Below are 21,962 nucleotides of genomic sequence, written 5' to 3'. Positions count from 1 at the left end.
ACAAGCGCACACTCACATACACTAGTGTTATTTTAGCGTCACCCAATCCCCAAACCTTCATGTCTTTTGAAGAAAACTGAAGCCCACTGTGGAAACCCACCAGGAAAACATGCAAACACCAGGCAGAGCCAGCAGTTATGTTTTTTTTTTTTTTCTTTTTAACAATATTTTCATCTTAGTTTTCATTCTACGTTTCCTTGTCCTCCAAGTGTTTAATGAATCCATTATTTACTAATTAGTGGGCCTGACACTAAAGTAGTTGCAGCCTTTCACAATTCAGTGTCATTTACCTGAGGGTCTGCTCTGCTTGTTTTCAATTGTCATTATTAAGATACAAGGAAGTAAATTGAACAGAAAAAGGGCAAAATATAATGAAATCAACAAAACAGAGTTAAGCATTCAAACATATAGCAAAAATGGAAATATTTCTGAATTTCTTAAAAATATGAAAATCATGCTACTGTGCTTTTCCGAATGTAGAATAAGAGAAGAGAAAAAAAATGAATCTGATTGGAACAAAAACCTGAAACCACAGTGGGCTCTCAGGACCGACTTTGAGAACTCCTGGGTTCCCCTAAGGAACTGGACGCTCAAATCAAACTGAATTCTCGCTTCTGATTATGCGAGTACGTACGTAAGTACGTGTGTGTGTGTGTGTGCCTTGCTATGGACTGCCGCCTTGTCCGGGGTTTGTTCCTACCTTGCGCTCTATGCTAGCTGGGATTGGCTCTGGAGGACGACCACCATGACCCTGTTCAGGACTAAACGGGATCAAACATGACCGACTAGCAGTGTGGTCCCGCTGACATGTGAATTATAACAGTACTGAAATGAGAAAGTGTTGCTAACGCTTTCCTTGCGATGGGTCGCCGCTTCCAAGCCTAAAATTCTCATCCCGAAAGTCGATTGGCGGCGATTCTACAAAAAGGATCCCTGTACCCCCAAAATGGAAAACAATCGGTGGCATTTCCACAAAGGGGCATTAAAGCCCCTGGATGACGCTCCGCGGCGACTGCGGTTTGCGAAGACACGCAAATGGCAGAACTGGGACGAAAGAAAAAAACAAAAAGTTCACGAACCAGTACTCTAAAGTATTGCAATGACGCCATTGGTCCCGTGTGGAATTTGAACCTTCTCGCTATGCCGTAACGGGGTTTACCAAACCGAACGTCCCACTGATGCCAGCTTGCTTAACTGACCGTCTATAAGAATCGGACGCTGCCAGGCTCGGCTTCGGGTTTACACAATTCCAAACTGAATACGAGGGTCGCCTATAAAATGGTGGGATGGATGCTTTTGAGCCCAACTTAGCCACGTGCGCACATAACATTAGTAAAGATGATTTAAAATGAATGACACAGGCAAATTCACAAAACACAATCTAAAAGTATCAAAAAAGTGCGCCGTTGATTAGTTTCCTCAATGTGTAATAATGATTATTATGAGTGAATGTTCAAATGCATAACAAATACCTGCTGTGATAAACTAACTTCACGACATACAAAACTACTCGGTTGAAAAAACACTACAATATTCCGCTTTTTCTTAGCAAACACGCTCCCATTTCGCTGCCACAGCTCCATTCATTTTGTTGATCCTTTCTAAGCAGCCACGCACTCGAATAATAAAACAAAAACTCACGCTGCTGTTCCCAATCCCGGAAGTCTGCGTCATCTTCGATCACCTTTCACCTTAAGACGCATGCGTAGAAAAACTGCGTCGTTGCCAGGACAACGTTAGTTTACCACGAGACGCTTTGCTGCCCTGACAACGCGGTAGCTACGCTCAGTCCAGCAATTTGGTTTGCCTAAACAGGAGGCAGAGAAGGCGGACCGGCAAAGCAGGACGAGGATTTGGCTGCTTTTATTAGTGATACCCAAAATAAAGAATTAGCAGAATGAAGCGCAAATGCATATGTGAAATCTGCACGTGTGGGTGAGTTGTTTTAAAGCCACAACTTACACTTGGACCTCCGTAATTCGACAACTTGTTTGACTATAACGTGATTTAGTCCTACTGCCTAGTAAAAGTCGTTTTGCTCTTAAAATAACTATCTGTAAAACAATTAATTTATTTAATCTATTTTCATAAGTTCTAATAATAAGGCTAGAGTGTGTATTAGGACATTTTATGTGCTGTTTGTGTAAAGACGTGTCTTTTAACTCGCTCTTTACGAACTGGTGTAGTGCCTACAGAATTGTGTCCTGCTATGGACTGACATTCCATGCTGGATTTGTTTCTATACAGGCAGTGCTGTTTGGAAAGAGCCCAGATCCCCCTGTCAGCCACAAATCAACCAGTTACATTTAAAAATATAAACGGGCTCAGGAATGAGCAGATGTATAAATCCATGTAAGTTAAGCTAAAGAATAAAATAAAACACGAATTCACGCGTGTTTTTTTTCAGACTCTGCGACAGACATCTCTGTCAGAATGCATTTACTGAACACAAAATACTGGTCCAAAATCTGACGGAGTGCAGTCTCGGTCGGTGATGCTCTGGTTCAGGACAGGGAGCCCCTCTAAGATGCGTCTACATGGGAATGTCCACGAGCAGACAGGGCAGTGCCTTTTATTATAAAGAAAACTATGATATGGTCTGTGGATGTCCAATATTTAGAACAGATTATATAGAGTATGGTCACAGCAATAGCAAAATGTCTGGAAATCTGTAATAACATCTCAAATGACAATTAAGCAAGACGACCACATTTTGTATAGCGCCTTTTTTGTGACCATTTTATAAATACAAAACTCGTTTGAGGATGCAGATGTTAAGTAACTTGCTCAGCACGTGCGCATTTGAACCGTCAGCTGAGTTTTTAACTACTGCACTGCCTACACTCTTAAATAATAACGGTTCTTAAATGGTTCCTTATACTGGGATGTGTGGGTCCTCATAGAACCCTTGTTTGACAAAGAACCATTTCGTTCTGTGAAAGGTTCATTGGAGATAAAATCGGTTCTTCTATTTACGTGTATTCACTTTGCACGTTTTGCCAAAAAGTCTAACAAACTATGCCTCCTAACACCTGGGCTTTAAAAAAGGTTGCAAGTATGTGAACTAAACAGAAGTCTTTAATGAAATAAAGACATGTATACAGCAGGAGTCCTTTTAAAATGATGAACTTGAGAGTGTGTTATAACTCTGTTACCATCTAATCATCCATCCATTTTCTTATCTCCGAGTATCCAGTACAGGATCGCGGGCAGCATAGGGCACAAATCAGGAACAATCCCCGGACGGGGCGCCAGTCAATTACACCATCTATTGATGGTTATTTGTAAAAGATGTTATGGCTCTAAATAAAAGTTATTTCTGGAATATGGATTATTACCATCGAACTTTTTAATCACTTTTTGGTTCTAATTGGCACTTTTACTTTTACCTTCAGTATATTGTGCTTGAATTAATGCTTACGCGAGAATAACTGATTAATTACTTGGTTGTTATAGGGAGTTAGGACCCATTACTTATAAGCGAAGTCTGCTTTTTTATTTCAAAGTAAAAAAAAAAAAGGTTAATTGGTTTTGAAGGAAATAAAAACTTGGTTTAAGTTATTAATTTGAAAAATTAATTTTGCCAGTCCAACATGTGAACTGTAATAATAAATAATTACGTGTATATAGCGCTTTTCTAACTGTACTTTACAATTAATGTCAGCATGGAAGTAGATTGAGAAGGTATTCCTACATTTTGAAGCATGTCGGCTTAAGTGTACAGTATGCGTGTTGTTTGCATAAAGACTTACAGCATTTGATGAATGGCGAGTCTAAACTGGCGCCTTGTGGATTATCGTGGTATGGACTGTGATGCGTATTCCAGTGGGCTTCTTCTCCTTCTTTTACATTCCAGTCTTGATGCTGATGCTGGGGACAGACACCCTTCGACACTAGTGGCAAGAAAGCGAGTTTGGAAAAGTAAGCAATGAATGAACCGCGTGTTGCTAAGGGCTTGGTCAAAGTTTTTTTTTTTTTTTATTAAACATGGAGGTGCACGATGACACCATGCGGTGGCGCTGCTGCCTCACGAATGGGACGACTGGTAACGCCGCATGTACTGTAAGCTTTCGCGTTTTCCGTGTGCATAAGTGGATTTTTTTTTCTCCGACTACTCCACTTTTCCTTCCTCGTCCTCAAAATAGTTATCTGGTATTTCCAAGCTAGCCCAATGTATGAGTGGATGCTGCATAGGACTGTCCTGGATTGCTTCCTGCCTTTTGCCCGGTGCTGCTGGGATTGGCTGAGGCCTCCCGCGACCCTAACTTAAGTTTAGAGGATTTGCGAATGTCATGCCTTGACTATCATGTCTGCTCCGGTATTACAGGTTCGATTTAGATTTACTGTGACCATTAGTGTTACCCGCAGGTATGGGATGGATAGCAATTAATGACAATAAAGACATCGCTTAGCGGAGGCGTATAGCGTTACGTGCTGGAAGTCTAATATATTAAGGACACGAATTTAATTCCACATCTTCTTCTTCAAGTTAGGTGCAGTGCCAGCAGTTAATAATTAAATAAAGACATCACTACTGTTTCGTGCTGGAAGTCTGATGTATTAGGGACACGAATTTAATTCCAGATCTTCTTCTTCTTCTTCTTCTTCTTCTTCTTCTTCAAGTTAGTTGCAGTGCCAGCAGTTAATAATTAAATAAAGACATCACTTACTGTTTCGTGCTGGAAGTCTGATGTATTAGGGACACGAATTCAGTTCCACATGTTTTCCTCTTCTTCTTCCATTTTCTCTTCCTTTTCTTCTTCTTTTAAATTAGGTGCATTGCCAGCAATTAATTACTAAATAAAAACTTCACTTAACGGAGGCTTAGTGTTACGCGTTGGAAGTGTAATTTATTAGGGACACAAATTCAATTCCACATTTCTTCTTCTTCTTCTTAAGGTAGGTGCATTGCCAGCTTTAAACTTGCTGCTACACTTTTAAAAATAACGGTTCTAAAATGACACCTTTCTTGGTTGTGAGGTTCCTCGTTGAGCCACTGATTGGCAAAGAATCGTTTCATTCCGCACACATAAAAAGAAAACGTGCCAGAGTGGTTTTTCAGGTAGCGATGCCATGGTGGAATCATTTTTGATTGCCCAAAGACCCATCCACGTGAAGGTTCCAGAAAGAACCTTTTGTTTATTTAGCTCCGTAACGGGCTCCATACAGTAAATAACCACAAATAGATAGTAATTGATTTGTGAAATAGATAGATAGATAGATAGATAGATAGATAGATAGATAGATAGATAGATAGATAGATACTTTATTAATCCCAATGGGAAATGCCAGTGGGTTTCTGATTTTAAAAGGTCTCTTGGTGCATACGTACAGTTACATAAGATTTTCTCAATCTGATAGTGTCCTGCTGTTAGCCTGCCATAAAGATTAGTTCTATTTATTTATTTATTTATATATTATGAAGTTTTTCAAAGAATAAAGAATTAACTTCAAATGTAAAGAACCCTAGAATGAAATGGATAAATGGATGTTCATCAAGCAATGGTTCTATGAGGAACTGGTCCCTATAATATGCGGACAAAACAGACAACTTTAATGGATAGGCGGGTATACCGCGATAATGACAAATCTGGAAAACCTGCACTCCGTTTTATCGTATGCAGCGAGAAGTCTTTTCAAACCACAAGCACGTGGTGTTTCACAAATCCGTTATCTTTATTTGAACTGCAATCTTCACGCGGATAGTTTACCTATATGGCATCACTTTGAAGAACCAGTTTGGCACCTTAATTTTTAAGTAGGAGTGAAGTGTGTCTGCTTTGTGAGAAACGGGTTTCGTGACTGGCTCGGAGTGCGTAAACATATCGCACATCTGCCATAAAACCACACGCTTTAATGTAACTCGAGGGATCCACACGTCCGTCTATGAATAAACCCTATTTATTGCAGTCCAAATCCCGGCAACTTCATGCTCAAGATATGTAAGAATTAAACCAGGACGGGGCATATTCAGGCAAAACACACAATTATTGGAGCCGAAACGACTTCTGTTAGACAATCACACTCCATTATGAACCCCCCGATCCCCCCACCAGCCAAACCAGAACTGATGGGTGAGAAGAAGATGCAGAGAACGAAGTGCTTTAAAGCGACCCTCTCTATTTTGGAGTGGGACACTGGTGTTGTTTTTGGGCTGACATGAGACCTACACCTCAACCCCCCCCCCCCCCCCCCCCCCCCAAAAAAAAAAAAACACACACACACACACCCATATGCCCCGGAGCACCGAATCTAAACACCTGCACAATGCACTTAGCCTACCATAGCCTCCCGAAGTTTGCAAGATCTTGTTTGTCCCGTTTCTGCGTTTTGACAGTGCTGCGTGAAAAACTCCAAGGGGGACAAACTCTTCGACCCTGCTTAAACTCCAACGGGGACCACCCAGCTTTTCTATCCCTTTTATCGCTGAAGGGCTTGAAGCTATAGCGACGCCCCTGGCGTGGGCGCGTGTGTTGCTGTCACTGCCCGATGAAGTAGAACCCCGCAGGTTCAGGGGAGCCAAAGCAGGTAAAGGAAATGGATGGACTGATAGGTTTAAAAAAGTATCCATGTTGAAAATGAAACGACACGAAACTATGGAAAAGCACCGCATTTGAAATGTTGTACGTATTATACGTAATTGTGGTTGTGCACTTCCGTGAGCGCGGTGCTAAGCTAATGCAAAAAATGAATGAATGTTTATTTCCGTTATCAGTTATAAATAACACGCAGGGCTGCTCATTTGAATATGTGCGCTTACGTGAGATGTTCGCGTGTCAATATATTGGATTTACAACATATTCGGTTCAGTACTTTTCAGTCTTAAATTGTTTGACGCCTAATACAGCCCATAGCGATCCTGGTTATTCATTTGTGTATCAGTCCAAACTATTTTTTTTTATAATATTCGTTAAATATAATCGCACGCACTTTAGGGCGGCTATACTTAATATAAAAAGACCGTAAGCAGGAAATCGGGCGTCTTTTGACAGCCTCACAATTAAATTCGTCTTTTGTTTAGTCCGCGTCTTAAAGGGTGTGGTGTTTTCAAAAGGGATTTAGTTGCTAAGTAATATTTTCAAAGCAATTAGAGCGATGGGCAAGGAGCCAATGCAGCTACCAAGTGCGGCTGAAATGACTTCCAGATACGCAACCGATTACGCTACGTGAAGGTAAAAAAAAATAATAATACAAAACAACCGCTTCACAATTGACACAAAAGACTTACAGGTGTTAGAAAGAACAAAAGTCGAACAGAGCAGCAATGCACGTGGATGTCTTTCAGGTCTTCTTTCATTATCATCTGCACCGGAATTCTTAGTACACCCCTCCATTCTGAAGCGAGTAGCCCCTTATTCGAACCCACTTCATCCGGCTGTCTACTTATTTGGTCCATTTTACTTACAGGGTGGTCCAGATCTGATTATGCAACTGTTCGACTGACAACCGTCTCCCCGCCATTTTGGAATGCAGGCCAGGTGCTGCCATCTATCGGCAACAAAGCGAATTTTAAGTGATATCTCTATGTGCAGGGCAGGTGCAGTGAATTCTCCATGTAATAAACTTAAGTTATAGTATAATGAAAATTGCATAATTAGATCTGGACCACCCTATATTTAGGCATGATGCTAATCATGGGTTCATCGTGTCATGTCATGTCATTTCCTGATCATCTTAATCCAGATCAGGGTCTTGGGGTTTGGGGTCTATTCTGGAATTTAAACCGGCTAGCATTGGGCACAAGGCAGGAACAAACCCTGGAGACGGCAGCAGTCGATCGCAGGGCATACACACTCGCGCGTGCGCACGAACACAGACGGATTCTAGCGCGCATGCTAGAGAGCGCGCACACACGTAAACCATCCATTTTAGCATCACCAATTCACCTTCTCTGCATGTCTTTGGATAGTGGGAAATCCACATCATAATATCATAAAAATAAGGTAAGCAGACACTAAACCAATATACTGTGTTCTAAACATATACATAAATAATTGTAAAGCATGAGAAAGCTATTCATTTCTGTTGGAATATGTGATATTTGCACCCTATCTGGTGTACATTTTGTTCTTTCTTGCGGATAAATTATTTAGATGTTATAAATGTTATATATTCACTAATAGATAGATAGATAGATAGATAGATAGATAGATAGATAGATAGATAGATAGATAGATAGATAGATACTTTATTAATCCCAAGGGGAAATTCACATACTCCAGCAGCACCTTACTGATACAAAAAAAAAAAACAAAAAAAAACAACAACAATAATAAATTAAAGATTGATAATAATGCAGGTTAAAAACAGACAATAACTTTGTATAATGTTAACGTTTAGCCCCCCCCCCCCCCCCCCAAGGGGGTGGAATTGAAGAGTCGCATAGTTTGGGGGAGGATTCAATTCCACCCGGGGGGGTGGGGGGGGGGCTAAACGTTAACATTTAACATTATACAAAGTTATTGTCTGTTTTTAACCTGCATTATTATCAATCTTTAATTTAATATTGTTGTTGTTGTTTTTTTTTGTTTTTTTTGTATCAGTAAGGTGCTGCTGGAGTAAGTGAATTTCCCCTTGGGATTAATAAAGTATCTATCTATCTATCTATCTATCTATCTATCTATCTATCTATCTATCTATCTATCTATCTATCTATCTATTAGTGAATATATAACTTTTATAACATCTAAATAATTTATCCGCAAGAAAGAACAAAATGTACACCAGATAGGGTGCAAATATCACATATTCCAACAGAAAAAACAATGCTAAGTTAATCATAAAACATATATAAATATTCCATATAGTATTACAAAAATATAACAGATCAAATATAAAGGAAATGAAACGCCCAATATAACAAATAATTTTCATAATAATATTAACAAGAACCAAGAAACGAAAAATACAGAGTAAATTCCCAATGAAAATTATCAATAAACAATCAAAAAAATCAACACATTATAGAAATAGTGCGGGCCACTGACAGCACTAATCAGTTCACAAAAGTAGAGAATAGATCATAAAATGTGCAACAACATAACATCAGGAAAAAAGAAATAACGACCTCCTGAGCATTCCAAGATGTGCGTCGATTATGCCGACGTGTTTCGAGGATTTGCCTCTCCTTCAGGGCACAGCAACCGAGTATAAAACTAATCATAACGAGATCAGGCACTCACAACAGTAGTGCCATCATAACTTACTTCCCCAGAACAAAAACTAATTGTTATGTGAAAAATACGTACTGAGTACTTGGCTGCCATTTGCTTTCAAATTGCCGTTGGGTTCCGTGATGCACATGTTGGGATGAGCCTTTTACATGTACTTTAGTTCAACAATTTCTCAGTGCGTATTTTTCACATCTTTTAAGCGCATGTGCAAGCGCAGCCCGTCTGACTTATGATTCTTGCTGACTTCACTTTCACGAACAAGACCTCTGACACCGACAGTGACGTGCGGTGAGGTTCATGGCTGGTGACTCCTTCAGAGTGAGATTTAGAAATATATATGAACCCCAAAGAGTAGCTTATTCACTAATCAATTGGCAGCATGCTCAGTGACTACTGGTTATGTTCCATATCTCATCAGCATTTCTTTACAAGGTTCATATTTGGCTAAGAAAGAACGCTACATTTACCGACAAGAGAGAGCATTTGCTCCACACCCTCCGTGTGTTCTAAACTTGCCGTTGCAATTCCACAGTTCAAACTCCATCCATCCATCCATTTTCCAACCCGCTGAATCCAAACACAGGGTCACGGGGGTCTGCTGAAGCCAATCCCAGCCAACACAGGGCACAAGGCAGGAACCAATCCCGGGCAGGGTGCCAACCCACCGCAGGGCATACACAAACACACCCACACACCAAGCACACACTAGGGCCAATTTAGAATCACCAATCCACCTAACCTGCATGTTTTTGGACTGTGGGAGGAAACCGGAGCGCCCGGAGGAAACCCACGCAGACACGGGGAGAACATGCAAACTCCACGCAGGGAGGACCCGGGAAGCGAACCCGGGTTCAGACTCATTCAATACAAATGAAAGTATAAAGAGGTGTACAAAAAAAAAAAAACGGGTTTCAATTTTGACCTTAATTGAAATATTTAGTTGTTTTTAAAAGCTTTTAATTCTGATGCTTTAATCAATTTTAATACAGCTGTTCAACAAAAGGAACAAGAAAAACAAAAGAATATTTTATTTAAGGTCAAAATTACAATTTTTAAATATTGGATTATTTTTTTCTTAGTCTGATCCCATTTTTTATAAAATTGAAAGCCGTTTATGGTCTTACCTTTATTTGTAAATGAAGTCCATGCGTCTACTCTTCTCCACGAAAATCTCCGTCTCTTTCTTGTAAAAGTCCTCCTTATTTTCCTTTAGTTTTGTCTTAATCTTCCATTTTGGCAGTCAGTCGTAACAAAAAATAAAAATAAACGGACCGCTGCAGTGCATTTGACTTTCTGATATGGCTAACTTATTTGCGCCCAGAGCCTCTGCGTAGAATAGCAGCAACGGGCAGCACGGTACTGTCTGCCTCACTCACCTTGTGTCTTTTCACTGCGGTTTTATGTCCGATCAGACTGAGTATGTCACACACATTCATTAAAGATATTAGAAAGTCAGGGTGTATAATAAACGTGTCTGCACACATTATATTGGCGACATACAGAGAGACAACAACAGGAACGCGCCAATCGGCATCAGCCCCATGTGTGAAGGAGAGCTCAGTCCGAGTTGAGGTGAGGCTCGTTGTTGCCGCACCTCGCGTTTCTCCCCTGTGTTTGAACAGGAAATGCGCAAATTCAGCGACTTTGACTATAAAAATGATCACAATTATTGGAATGAAACAGAAAAAAAAATTACAGCACAGACCAGGGGACACATTTATTTTATGTTATCATTATTATTTTTTTAAATTTTTGACCTCCCCTGACCGCACTTCCCTTTTCACCAATTATTCTGTTATTCATTCTACAAGTACAGTACAGTAACAAGACATTTATATTAGAATGGGTTGTTTGTTTTATATACTTTGCTATCGGAATTGTTTTAAACAGGAATATTTAAACAACATTAAACTAAAATGTTTATGTCCATTTTTGCATTCAATAAGTTAGTTGCACAAAACTTAAGCGAATAAAAATGTTACGCTAATGTCTAACAATTGTTTGTTTCCAGCTTTATTTTGGTCCCCCCATTTTTAACAACATACTGAATGCACATTATTCATTCATTGATTCTTTCAAGTTTGAATCATCAGTCATGAACGAGTCACTCAGTCACACAAACAAATAATTATGCAAGAACTAGCTGTATGATTATCATTCATTTGATTAGCAAACAGAATCATTACCTGAGAATTAGTTGAATCATTGCCCAAGATCAAGTCAGATGGATCTCCTTCATTTGGTTTGCGAACTGAATCATTACCAGAGAACGAGTCAGATGATTCTCCATCATTTGATTCATGAAATGATTCATTACTAGAGAACTAGTTGCAAGATTCTCCTTCATTTGATTCATGAACTGAATCATTACCCGAGAACGAATCAGATGATTCTCTTTCATTTGTTTTGTGAACTGAATCATTATCTGGGAGCGAATCAGATGATTCTCCTTCATTTCATTCAAGAACTGAATCATTATCCGAGAATTAGTTACAAGATTCTCATTCAATTCATGAACTGAAGCATTACCCAATAGCGAGTCAGACAACTCTCCTTCATTTGTTTTGTGAACTGAATCATTACCTAAGAATTAGTCACAAGTTTCTCATTTATTTGATTCGTGAACTGAATCATTACCCAAGAATTAGTTGCATGATTCTTGATCATTTGATTCAGAAACGGAATCATTACCCAAGAATGAGTCCAGCGCTCTTTCTTCATTTAATTTGTGAACTGAATTACTACCTGGGAATGAGTCAGATGATTCTCCTTCATTTCATTCACAAACTGAATCATTATCTGAGAATTAGTCACAAGATTCTTATTCAATTCATGAACTGAAGCATTACCCAAGTATTTGTTTGCACGATTCTTTTTCATTTGAGTCACAAACAGAATCATTACCCGAGAATGAGTCTGACACTGCGTCTTCATTTGATTTGTGAACTGACTCATAACTGGAGAACAAGTCACATGATTCTCATTCATTAGCAGATAAAAAGAGCAGAGCTTAACATGACTTAACTGGGCAACGTGGCGGGCTGCTTCTACCTACTGTAATACACAAAGGGGTATTGTGTGCTTTTACAGGGGGATGTTGGGTGAGACTTCATCAAGAGCAGACATCTGGCGCAACACAAAGGAGAATCAAGGGGCTGTTGTTCAAATCCTGCTTTGTCAGCTTTTCTTCATAATTGAAGCACTACAAACTGTCCAACCTTGAACTAAGTGGATGAGTCAGTAATGGCAGCATGACACTACTACTGCTTTAGCTACCCAAAATTTTGACCCTGGGGGTCCCAGTGAGTTTTTTTTTCCCTTTTTGTACACCAGTGTCATCTGCTGGTTCAGAGTTAGTGAAACATCTGAACAGACTGAAGCCAGACTAGCAGACCAAATCAGCAGAGCTTAACATGACTTAACCACATGCTGCTTCTACCGACTGTAATATACAAAGGGGTATTGTGTGCTTTTACTGGGGGCTGTTGGGTGAGGTTTGATCGAGAGCAGATGTCCAGTGTAACACAAAGGAAAATCAAAAGGTTGTTGTTGAACTCCTGCTTTGTCGGCCTTTCTTCATAATTGAAGCACTACAAACTGTCCAACCTTAAACTAAGTGGACAAGGCAGACATGGCAGCATGACACTACTACTACTTTAGCTACCCAAAATGTTGTCCCTGGGGGTCCCAGTGAGGTTTTGTTTTTTATTCCTTTCTGCTACAGCTTGCACAGCACTGCCACCTGCTGGCTCAGAGGTAGTGAAACATCTGAACAGACTGAAGCCAGACTAGCCGACAAAATGAGCAGAGCTTAACAAGACTTACTCGGACAACACCGTGTGTTGCTTCTGTGTACTCTAATATGAAATGGAGTATCATGTACTTTTGCAGGGGGAATTGGGTGAGGTTTGATTGAGAGCAGACGTGCAGCACAACACAAAGGAGAATCAAAGGGCTGTTGTTCAACTCCTGCTTTGTCGGCTATTATCCGTAATTGAAGCACTATGAACTGTCCAACCTTGAACTAAGTGGACGAGTCAGACATGGCAGCATGACACTACTACTACTTTAGCTATCCAAAATTCTGACCCTGGGGGTCCCAGTGAGTTTTTTTAGTTAGTTAGTTTGTTTTTTCCCTTTTTGCACACCAGTGCCACCTGCTGGTTCAGAGGTAGTGAAACTCCTGTACACACTGAAGCTAGACTAGCAGACCAAATCAGCAGAGCTTAACATGACTTAGCCGGGCAACACAGCGTGTAGCTTCTACCGACTGTAATACACAAAGGGGCATTGTGTGCTTTAACTGGGGGATGTTGGATGAGGTTTGATCGAGAGCAGACATCGAGTGCAACACAAAGAGCTCTTGTTCAACTCCTGCTTTGTCGGCTATTCTCCATAATTGAAGCACTATGAACTGTCCAACCTTGAACTAAGTGGACCAGTCAGACATGGCAGCATGACACTACTACTGCTTTAGCTATCCAAAATTCTGACCCTGGGGGTCCCAGTGAGTTTTTTTGTTTTTCCTTTGTGTGTACACCACTGCCACCTGCTGGCTCACAGTTAGTGAAACATCTGAACAGACTGAAGCGAGACTAGCATACAAAATAAGCAGAGCTTAACGTGACTTAACCACATGCTGCTTCTACCGACTGTAATACACAAAGGGGCATTGTGTGCTTTAACTGGGGGCTGTTGGGTGAGGTTTGATCGGGAGCAGACATCTTGTGCAACACAAAGAGCTCTTGTTCAACTCCTGCTTTGTCAGCTATTCTCCATAATTGAAGCACTATGAACTGTCCAACCTTAAACTAAGTTGACAAGTCAGTCATGATAGCATTAAACTCCTACTACTTTAGCAACCCAAAGTTTTGACCCTGGGGGTCCCAGTGAGTTTTTTTCCCCTTTTTTGCACACCAGTGCCACCTGCTGGTTCAGAGGTTAGTGAAACATCTGTACAGACTGAAGCGAGACTAGAAGACTAAATGAGGAGAGCTTAGCATGACTTAACCAGGCAACATGGTGTGCAGCTTCTACCGACTGTAATACACAAAGGGGCATTGTGTGCTTTTACAGGCGGCTGTTGGATGAGGTTTGATCGAGAGCAGACATCGAGTGCAACACAAAGAGCTCTTGTTCAACTCCTGCTTTGTCAGCTATTCTCCATAATTGAAGCACTATGAATTGTCCAACCTTGAACTAAGTGGACCAGTCAGACATGGCAGCATGACACTACTACTGCTTTAGCTATCCAAAATTCTGACCCTGGGGGTCCCAGTGAGTTTTTTTTTCCCCTTTTTTGCACATCAGTGCCACCTGCTGGCTAAGAGGTAGTGAATCGTCTGTACAGACTGAAGCGAGACTAGAAGACTAAATGAGGAGAGCTTAGCATGACTTAACCAGGCAACATGGTGTGCAGCTTCTACCGACTGTAATACACAAAGGGGCATTGTGTGCTTTTAAAGGGGGCTGTTGGATGAGGTTTGATCGACAGTGGAAGTGCAGCACAACACAAAGGGCTGCTGTTCAACTCCTGCTTTGTCAGTTATTTTCCATAATTGAAGCACAATGAACTGTCCAACCTTGAACTAAGTGGATGAGTAAGACATGGCAGCATTAAACTCCTACTTACTTTAGATACCCAAAATTTTGTTCCTGGGGTTCCCAGTGAGTTTTTTTCCACTCTTTTTGCACACCAGTGCCACCTGCTGGTTCAGAGGTAGTGAAACTTCTGTACACACTGAAGCCAGACTAGCAGACCAAATCAGCAGAGCTTAACATGACTTAACCGGGCAACACGGCGTGCAGCTTCTACCGACTGTAATACACAAAGGGGCATTGTGTGCTTTTACTGGGGGATCTTGGATGAGGTTTGATCGAGAGCAGACATCTAGTGCAACACAAAGAGCTCTTGTTCAACTTCTGCTTTGTCGGCTGTTCTCCGTAATTGAAGCACTATGAACTGTCCAACCTTGAACTAAGTGGACCAGTCAGACATGGCAGCATGACACTACTACTGCTTTAGCTATCCAAAATTCTGACCCTGGGGGTCCCAGTGAGTTTTTTTTTTCCTTTTTGCACACCAGTGTCACCTGCTCGCTCAGAGGTTAGTGAAACATCTGTACAGACTGAAGCGAAACTAGCAGACCAAATGAGCAGAGCTTAAGTTGACTTAACCACATGCAGCTTCTACCAACAGTAATACACTAAGGGGTATCGTACGCTTTTACTGGGGTCTGTTGGGTGAGGTTTGTTCGAGAGTTGGAAGTGCAGCGCAACGCAAAGGAGAACCCAAGGGTGGTTGTTCAACTCCTGCTTTGTCAGCTCTTCTTTCATAATTTAAGCATGATGAACTGTCCAACCTTGAACTAAGAGGACCTGACAGCATTCAGGGTTGCAACTTGGCAAGGAGTTTCCTCAATTCTGGAATCCAATCAGCCCCAAAAAGAGCAAATCCTCGAGTCACGAGAGCAGAGACATCCATAGACAGGCAATGTGGATGACAGATGGGACAGGCAGCAGTAACAACAGGCTCACCATTTAGAACACACAGAAACCTTTACTTTATTTCCTTAAAGTCGTTCTACAACGCTGGTCAGCATATAGAGAGGTCCGTGGCTGCCATGGTGTTTGGGCTGTGTGTCCGATAAGCGAAATGGAGTGCAGTTTATAGTAGCAAGATGGCTCCTCTTTTACACTGAGTAATAAAGAGAAGAAATTAAAAGTAGAAATTAATTTTTTCAGAGCCCCAAAGAGACAAGGCTCCAAACTCTCAGCCATTCCCTTCTGTTAGCCCCGTGTTTTGACAAAATGGGTCTGAGGCTGAACACGAACTTCACGAAAATGGCAGAAGGTCGCCATTAAATTCGAGGAGGATTGATCAGCTGTTTTCTTTCTTTCTTTCTTTCTTTCTTTCTTTCTTTCTTTCTTTCTTTCTTTCTTTCTTTCTTTCTTTCTTTCTTCACAGGCGTCACCGGTGCCCCCATCAACCCACTGGACTTTACGAGAAGAACAACCAGCCGTGCACCATAAGTGAATACACAGAGAAGTACCCCGAGTACAAGGGGACTCTCCCTCCAAGGACCCTGAAACCCAAGCAGGAGTACCAGGCCAACAAAGGAAGAATGGACGGAGTGACCACATTTAAGTATACAGCCTAAAAATAAATATGTCCTAAGTGTTGACTTGCTTTCTAATAATCTTTCGGCTTATTCCTTATGTAAATGTACAAGGGGGGAAAAATGAATAAATAAAAAAACAAAGTCAGACACCCAATATTTGAGTTATATAGTTTAACACTAACGGTGTGTATAAAGAGATTTCCCAGTGTATGGGAACTTCCCAGTGTACTTCACAGTGTGTTCCAGAAAATGTCCCCACACTGAAAGATCCCCACCACACCCCAACCCATTAATGCTGTTACTGTTTTTCCAGATCTGATTATATTCCTTATGAAGTCACACGTAGACCTATCCAGTTGCAAGACGAGTACAGGCCCGGCTCGGGTAACATAGACCTCGACACGACCTACAAGATGGACTTCAATCCACACAAGGTGCAGCCGTTTATAGCCACCAGGCCCAAAGAGAGAAGACACGTGGCTGATGGCAAACTGGAAGGACTACCGACGTACAAAGGTACCGTCATTCATGGATTCTCGGCTCTTATGTGAGTGGTCTTTGGCTGTAGCTGAAGATTTGGAGACCTTTTAATTTCAAACTTTCTATTGAAATAAATAGGCGTAGAATTAACTAAAGTGGGACGGCACAGTGGTGCAGTGGTAGCGCTACTGACTCACAGTAAGGAGAGCAGGGTTCACGTCCGGGGTCCCCCCTGCATGTTCTCCCCATGTCTGTGGGGGTCTCCTCCAGGTGCTCTAGTTTCCTGCCACAGTCCAAAGACATGCAGGTTTGGTGGATTGGTGACGCTACATTGACCAATGATATGTGTGTGTGTTTTGCCCTGCCCAGTAATAGACTGGTACCCTGGCCAGGGTTTGTTCCTGCCTGCCTCCAGCATTCCCCCCAGAACCCTGTTCAGGACTAAGTGGGTTAGAAAATGACTGCGTGACATAACCAAAGTGGGCAGCACGGTGGCACAGTGGGTAGCACTGCTGCCTCGCAGTTAGGAGACCTGGGTTCGCTTCCCGGGTCCTCCCTGCGTGGAGTTTGCATGTTCTCCCCATGTCTGCGTGGGTTTCCTCTGGGTACTCCGGTTTCCTCCCACAGTCCAAAGACATGCGGGTTAGGTGCATTGGCAATTCTAAATTGTCCTTGGTGTGTGTGTGCCCTGCGGTGGGCTGGCGCCCCGCCTTGGGTTTGTTTTCTGCCTTGCACCTTGTGTTGGCTGGAATTGGCTCCAGCAGACCCCCGTGACCCTGTAGTTAGGATATAGCAGGTTGGATAATGGATGGATGGACATAACCAAAGTAAGCCAAGAATGAATTTATCCTTGGCATTTAGAAATTTCAGTATTTATTTTTTGATTCTGTGTTAATTCGACTTTGCCATTAATGGAATACTCCACTCAAAAGTGATATTTCTTTTATGTTGCTTGTAGAGGCAGGCAAGAAATAAACATTCTCACGTTTTCATACAGAAAGGAGAGAAAAGAAAGTTTATGATATAATGGAAGTCAATAGTGACCAAATGTGAAAAATGTCCATGGAAAAGAGAGAAACAAAATCTCATATGTCTTGAAATCCATATGTCTGTTATCCAGTCGTATACTCAAAACGTGCAAAACATGTGTAGTTGTGCTAAAAATTGTTAAACAGTAATAATACACACACATTGTAAACATGAAGCTAAAGCCTCACGGGAGTCACTTCTTGAACTGAAGACAGGACTCTTGACCAGTGAAATGGGGGGAGAGGAGGCGGGTCTTCAGTTTGAAAAGTCAATCCTTTGAAGCTTTAGTTGCTAAAGGAAAATGTAAAGGACATCAGAAGATGTTGTTATGCTTCTAAACAGAAACGTAATCCACAAGTGTCTGCCTGAACATTCTGTTGCTACTGCTGTTATGAATCCAATACCAAATGCCCAATAACAGAGTCATATGCTTTGCATTTGTCGGTCCAACAGGTGGCACATTACAAATATTAACATGGCTTTTATGACATCCATACCAAATTGCATATAATAGATATATCTGCAATGCATTTGTCATTCTGACAGATGGTACATCACAAACATTAACACTGCTTTTGCGTATCTCATACCAAATGACATATAACTGAGACATATGCATTGCATTTATCATTCCAACAGATGGTACATCACAAACATTAACACTGCTTTTTATCATTCCAACAGATGGTACATCACAAACATTAACACTGCTTTTGCGTATCTCATACCAAATGGCATATAACTGAGACATATGCATTGCATTTATCATTCCAACAGATGGTGCATTACAAACATTAATACTGCTTTTGTGTATCTCATACCAAATGGAATATAACAGAGACATCTGCATTGCATTTGTTATTCCAACAGATGGTGCATCAGAAACATTAAGACTGCTTTTGTGTATCTCATACCAAATGGGATATAACAAAGACATCTGCATTGCATTTGTCATTCCAACAGATGGTGCATCAGAAACATTAACACTGCTTTGTGAATGCAATACCAAATGACAAATAACAGAGGCATATGCGTTGCATGTGGAATTTCCAACAGGTGGCGCTATCACAAACATTAACACCGCTTTTGCGTATCTCATACCAAATGGCATATAACAAAGACATCTGCATTGCATTTGTCATTCCAACAGATGGTGTATCAGAAACATTAACACTGCTTTGTGAATGCAATACCAAATGTCAAATAATAGAGGCAAATGCGTTGCATTTGTCATTCCAACAGATGGCGCATCACAAACATTAACACTGCTTTTGCGTATCTCATACCAAATGAAATATAACAATGACATCTGCATTGCATTTGTCATTCCAACAATCGGCACATCACAAACATTAACACTGCTTTTGTGTATCTCATGCCAAAAAATCAAGGAAAAATGTAACTTTGTCCTAAACATTTTGGTGGGCACTGTATGTGTGCTCCAAGTGCAGCACAATTGGGAAAGGAAAATATTATACTTTTTTTTTTCCTCCGTTACAATATAATTCAGTTTTCTCCTGCAATAGTTAAATGCTCACAGTTTCACGTAGGGCATGTCAAAGTGAAAATCAGCATATTTGTCACGGTTGAATTGTTGTACCAGGTTGTTCACCTTTTCATTCCTTGTTCTTTTCGATTTCCTCTTTTTAAAGATGATTACAGGCCATGGGAGGTCTCTAAACGAGATTTGGTCAAGCCAGATCACGCCTATCAGCCATCCTCATCGAAATTTGGCAACTCCACTACATTCCAAGATGACTTTGCCCCCAAGGGTCTCGTTCCCAGAGAAACCTTCAAGCCGCAGAACATCGCCAGGGTCGCTGACGCTCCCTTTGACGGCGTCACTAGCCACCGACTTTCTTATATTCCTCATCAATTAGAACCCAAGTTTATCATACCCAAAGAAGAGTACAAACCAAATGATAACCCTTTTGAAGATCTGACCATTCATCGTCGGGATTTCAGAGGTCTTCCCGGGGAGCTGTCGAAAAGTTTCAAGCCAGAATATACTAAAGTGACCTCTGACACCCGGTTCAGTGGAAGCACCGAGTTTCGCGATCGATTTCAGCAATGGCCAGTCTCTTTACCTCAGGTGCGCAAGATGGCGGAGTACGTGGTCCCACCAGGTCATATGGACATGAATACCACCTCCCACCTCGATTTTACCGAGCATAAGGTGCAACCCTTTGCAGCAATTCGACCCCTGACCCGGGAGAGGCGGAGCAGCGCCCCCCTTCCAGGGAAACACTACGATGAAAGAAGACTTCAAAGCCTGGGAAGCGCGCAGGAGAGAGGTGCTCAAAAATCAGGAGGAAATTCAAAAGCCAGTGGGAAAGTTTGACGACATGACAACCTTCAAAGCCCATTACATCCCTCATGAGATCAATGTGTCAAAAACGTTCAAGCCTCAAAACCTGGTCCTGAAGAGCTCCGCCCCATTTTACGACGGCACCCTCTACCGCACCGAGTTTACCCCCAAGAAAGTTGACGTGTGCCCGGCGAGTTTTCAAAGCCCACCTGGTTACATGTTCCACGAATCGGACAATCGTGGACACAAATACTTCCACAAGCTCTCGTCGCCTACTGGGAGCAAGTTGACAAACGGCGCTCTGGTTAGCGAGGTGGCGGTCATGTGATCAACGTCATTTACTCTTAATTAGCCAACGAATGGAACAATCAATTAGTTATGCTTAGTTACCTTGCTAGAACGTTCTCTCCCAGTACGCTGTAGCCCAGTTTAATGTTCAAGCACTTATTGAGATGATAGTTAACTACCTGATTCTTCATGCAAAAGCTCAAATGATAGTCTTACTATTTAAAACTTTCAACTGTTTCTCGCTAGTGTTTCATTGCACACTGTCGTTTATTTATGAATGGTAAAACAGAAAAGAGACTTTGATTTCAGCATCTGACGAAAAATTGCAATTTATTCTCAGTGATCGAAAAATTACTTGTACTAAATGAATAAAGTACTGTATGTATATATCAAATAAAAAATGATTACACTTTGATGACTTCTTTTGGTATATTTTTATAAGCATTTATGAAGAATTTTGTACAGAGCTAGAGGGGTTTTATTGCTAAACCAGTTAACATCGTTTATTTTTCTAATCTCGTTTTAACAGTCAGACTCTACGTCAGGGAACAAAGAGAAAGGCTGCGCCGTGATTTGCCAAAATCGACTGAGGGGCCTTGTCCGACTTTATCGTGGTGCGATCGGTGTCTGGCGGCGTGCCGACTTTCGTAAGGTCATTGATTAGTTTGTGCGACATGAAGGGAATCGACCACAAGAGGTCTCCACTGATCCCCAAACCCAAGACACAGTGATATTCGACATGTTGTTGTGATAAAATAAAGGATATCTATGAATGGAGTGAGGCGGCTCCTCTTATTCAGGTCCCCGGGTGGGCTCATCAGTATTACCTAGAATCACTCCCAGGTGTGTTGGATGTCCTCTATAGGGCTCTGCAGCTCCTCCTGGTGGACCCCACAGAACCCAACATGGCTGCCCTGCATCATCTCGCTTTAAAAGTCAGACTCTACTTCAGGGGGGGGGGGCACCCGTGCAACAAAGAGAAAGGCTGCGCCGTGATTCGCCAAAATCGACCGAGAGGCCTTGTCCGCGTCGTGCCGACTTTCGTAAGGTCATTGATTAGTTTGTGCGACATGAAGGGAATCGACCACAAGAGGTCCCCACTGATCCCCGAACCCAAGACACAGTGATATCCGACATGTTGTTGTGATAAAATAAAGGATATCTATGAATGGAGTGAGGCGGCTCCTCTTATTCAGGTCCCCGGGTGGGCTCATCAGTATTACCTAGAATCACTCCCAGGTGTGCTGGACGTCCTCTATAGGGCTCTGCAGCTCCCCCTGGCGGACCCCATGGAACCCAACAGGGCTGCACCAAAGTCCAGCTCCCAGCATGCCCTGCGTCATCTCGTTTTAAAAGTCAGACTCTACGTCAGGGGTGGCACCCGTGCAACAAAGAGAAAGGCTGTGCCGTGATTCGCCAAAATCGACCGAGGGGCCTTGTCCGTGTCATGCCGACATTCATAAGGTCATTGATTAGTTTGTGCGACATGAAGGGAATCGACCACAAGAGGTCTCCACTGATCCCCAAACCCAAGACACAGTGATATCCGACATGTTGTTGTGA

The 21,962-nt window shown here is 41.8% G+C and overlaps 2 protein-coding genes across 3 annotated transcripts in view; one reads left to right on the top strand and one right to left on the bottom strand.

Annotated features, from left to right (window-relative positions):
* efl1 (elongation factor like GTPase 1) overlaps positions 1–1,685 on the bottom strand; it is a 230,443-nt gene extending 228,758 nt beyond the window's left edge. Inside the window, exon 1 of one of the 2 annotated variants that reach the window (XM_028823945.2) lies at positions 1,642–1,685. The gene's annotated coding sequence lies outside the window, so the exon portion shown is untranslated. Of the gene's footprint in view, positions 1–1,472; positions 1,615–1,641 lie in introns of those variants that run through there. The other variant, XM_028823947.2, reaches the window with a different exon arrangement.
* An 86-nt stretch (positions 1,686–1,771) lies between these two features.
* On the top strand, positions 1,772–20,814 carry saxo2 (stabilizer of axonemal microtubules 2). Its single transcript, XM_028823950.2, is given in 5 exon segments — positions 1,772–1,935; positions 16,141–16,320; positions 16,608–16,810; positions 19,456–20,033; positions 20,035–20,814. Coding segments are annotated over 5 exon segments (1,404 nt in total). The 5' UTR covers positions 1,772–1,897; the 3' UTR covers positions 20,440–20,814.
* Positions 20,815–21,962: the final 1,148 nt, after the last annotated feature.

This window comes from Erpetoichthys calabaricus, chromosome 17 (assembly GCF_900747795.2).
Source record: "Erpetoichthys calabaricus chromosome 17, fErpCal1.3, whole genome shotgun sequence".
In the NCBI taxonomy this organism is placed as follows: Eukaryota; Metazoa; Chordata; class Cladistia; order Polypteriformes; family Polypteridae; genus Erpetoichthys; species Erpetoichthys calabaricus.
This window is presented reverse-complemented; position numbering and strand designations above follow the sequence as displayed.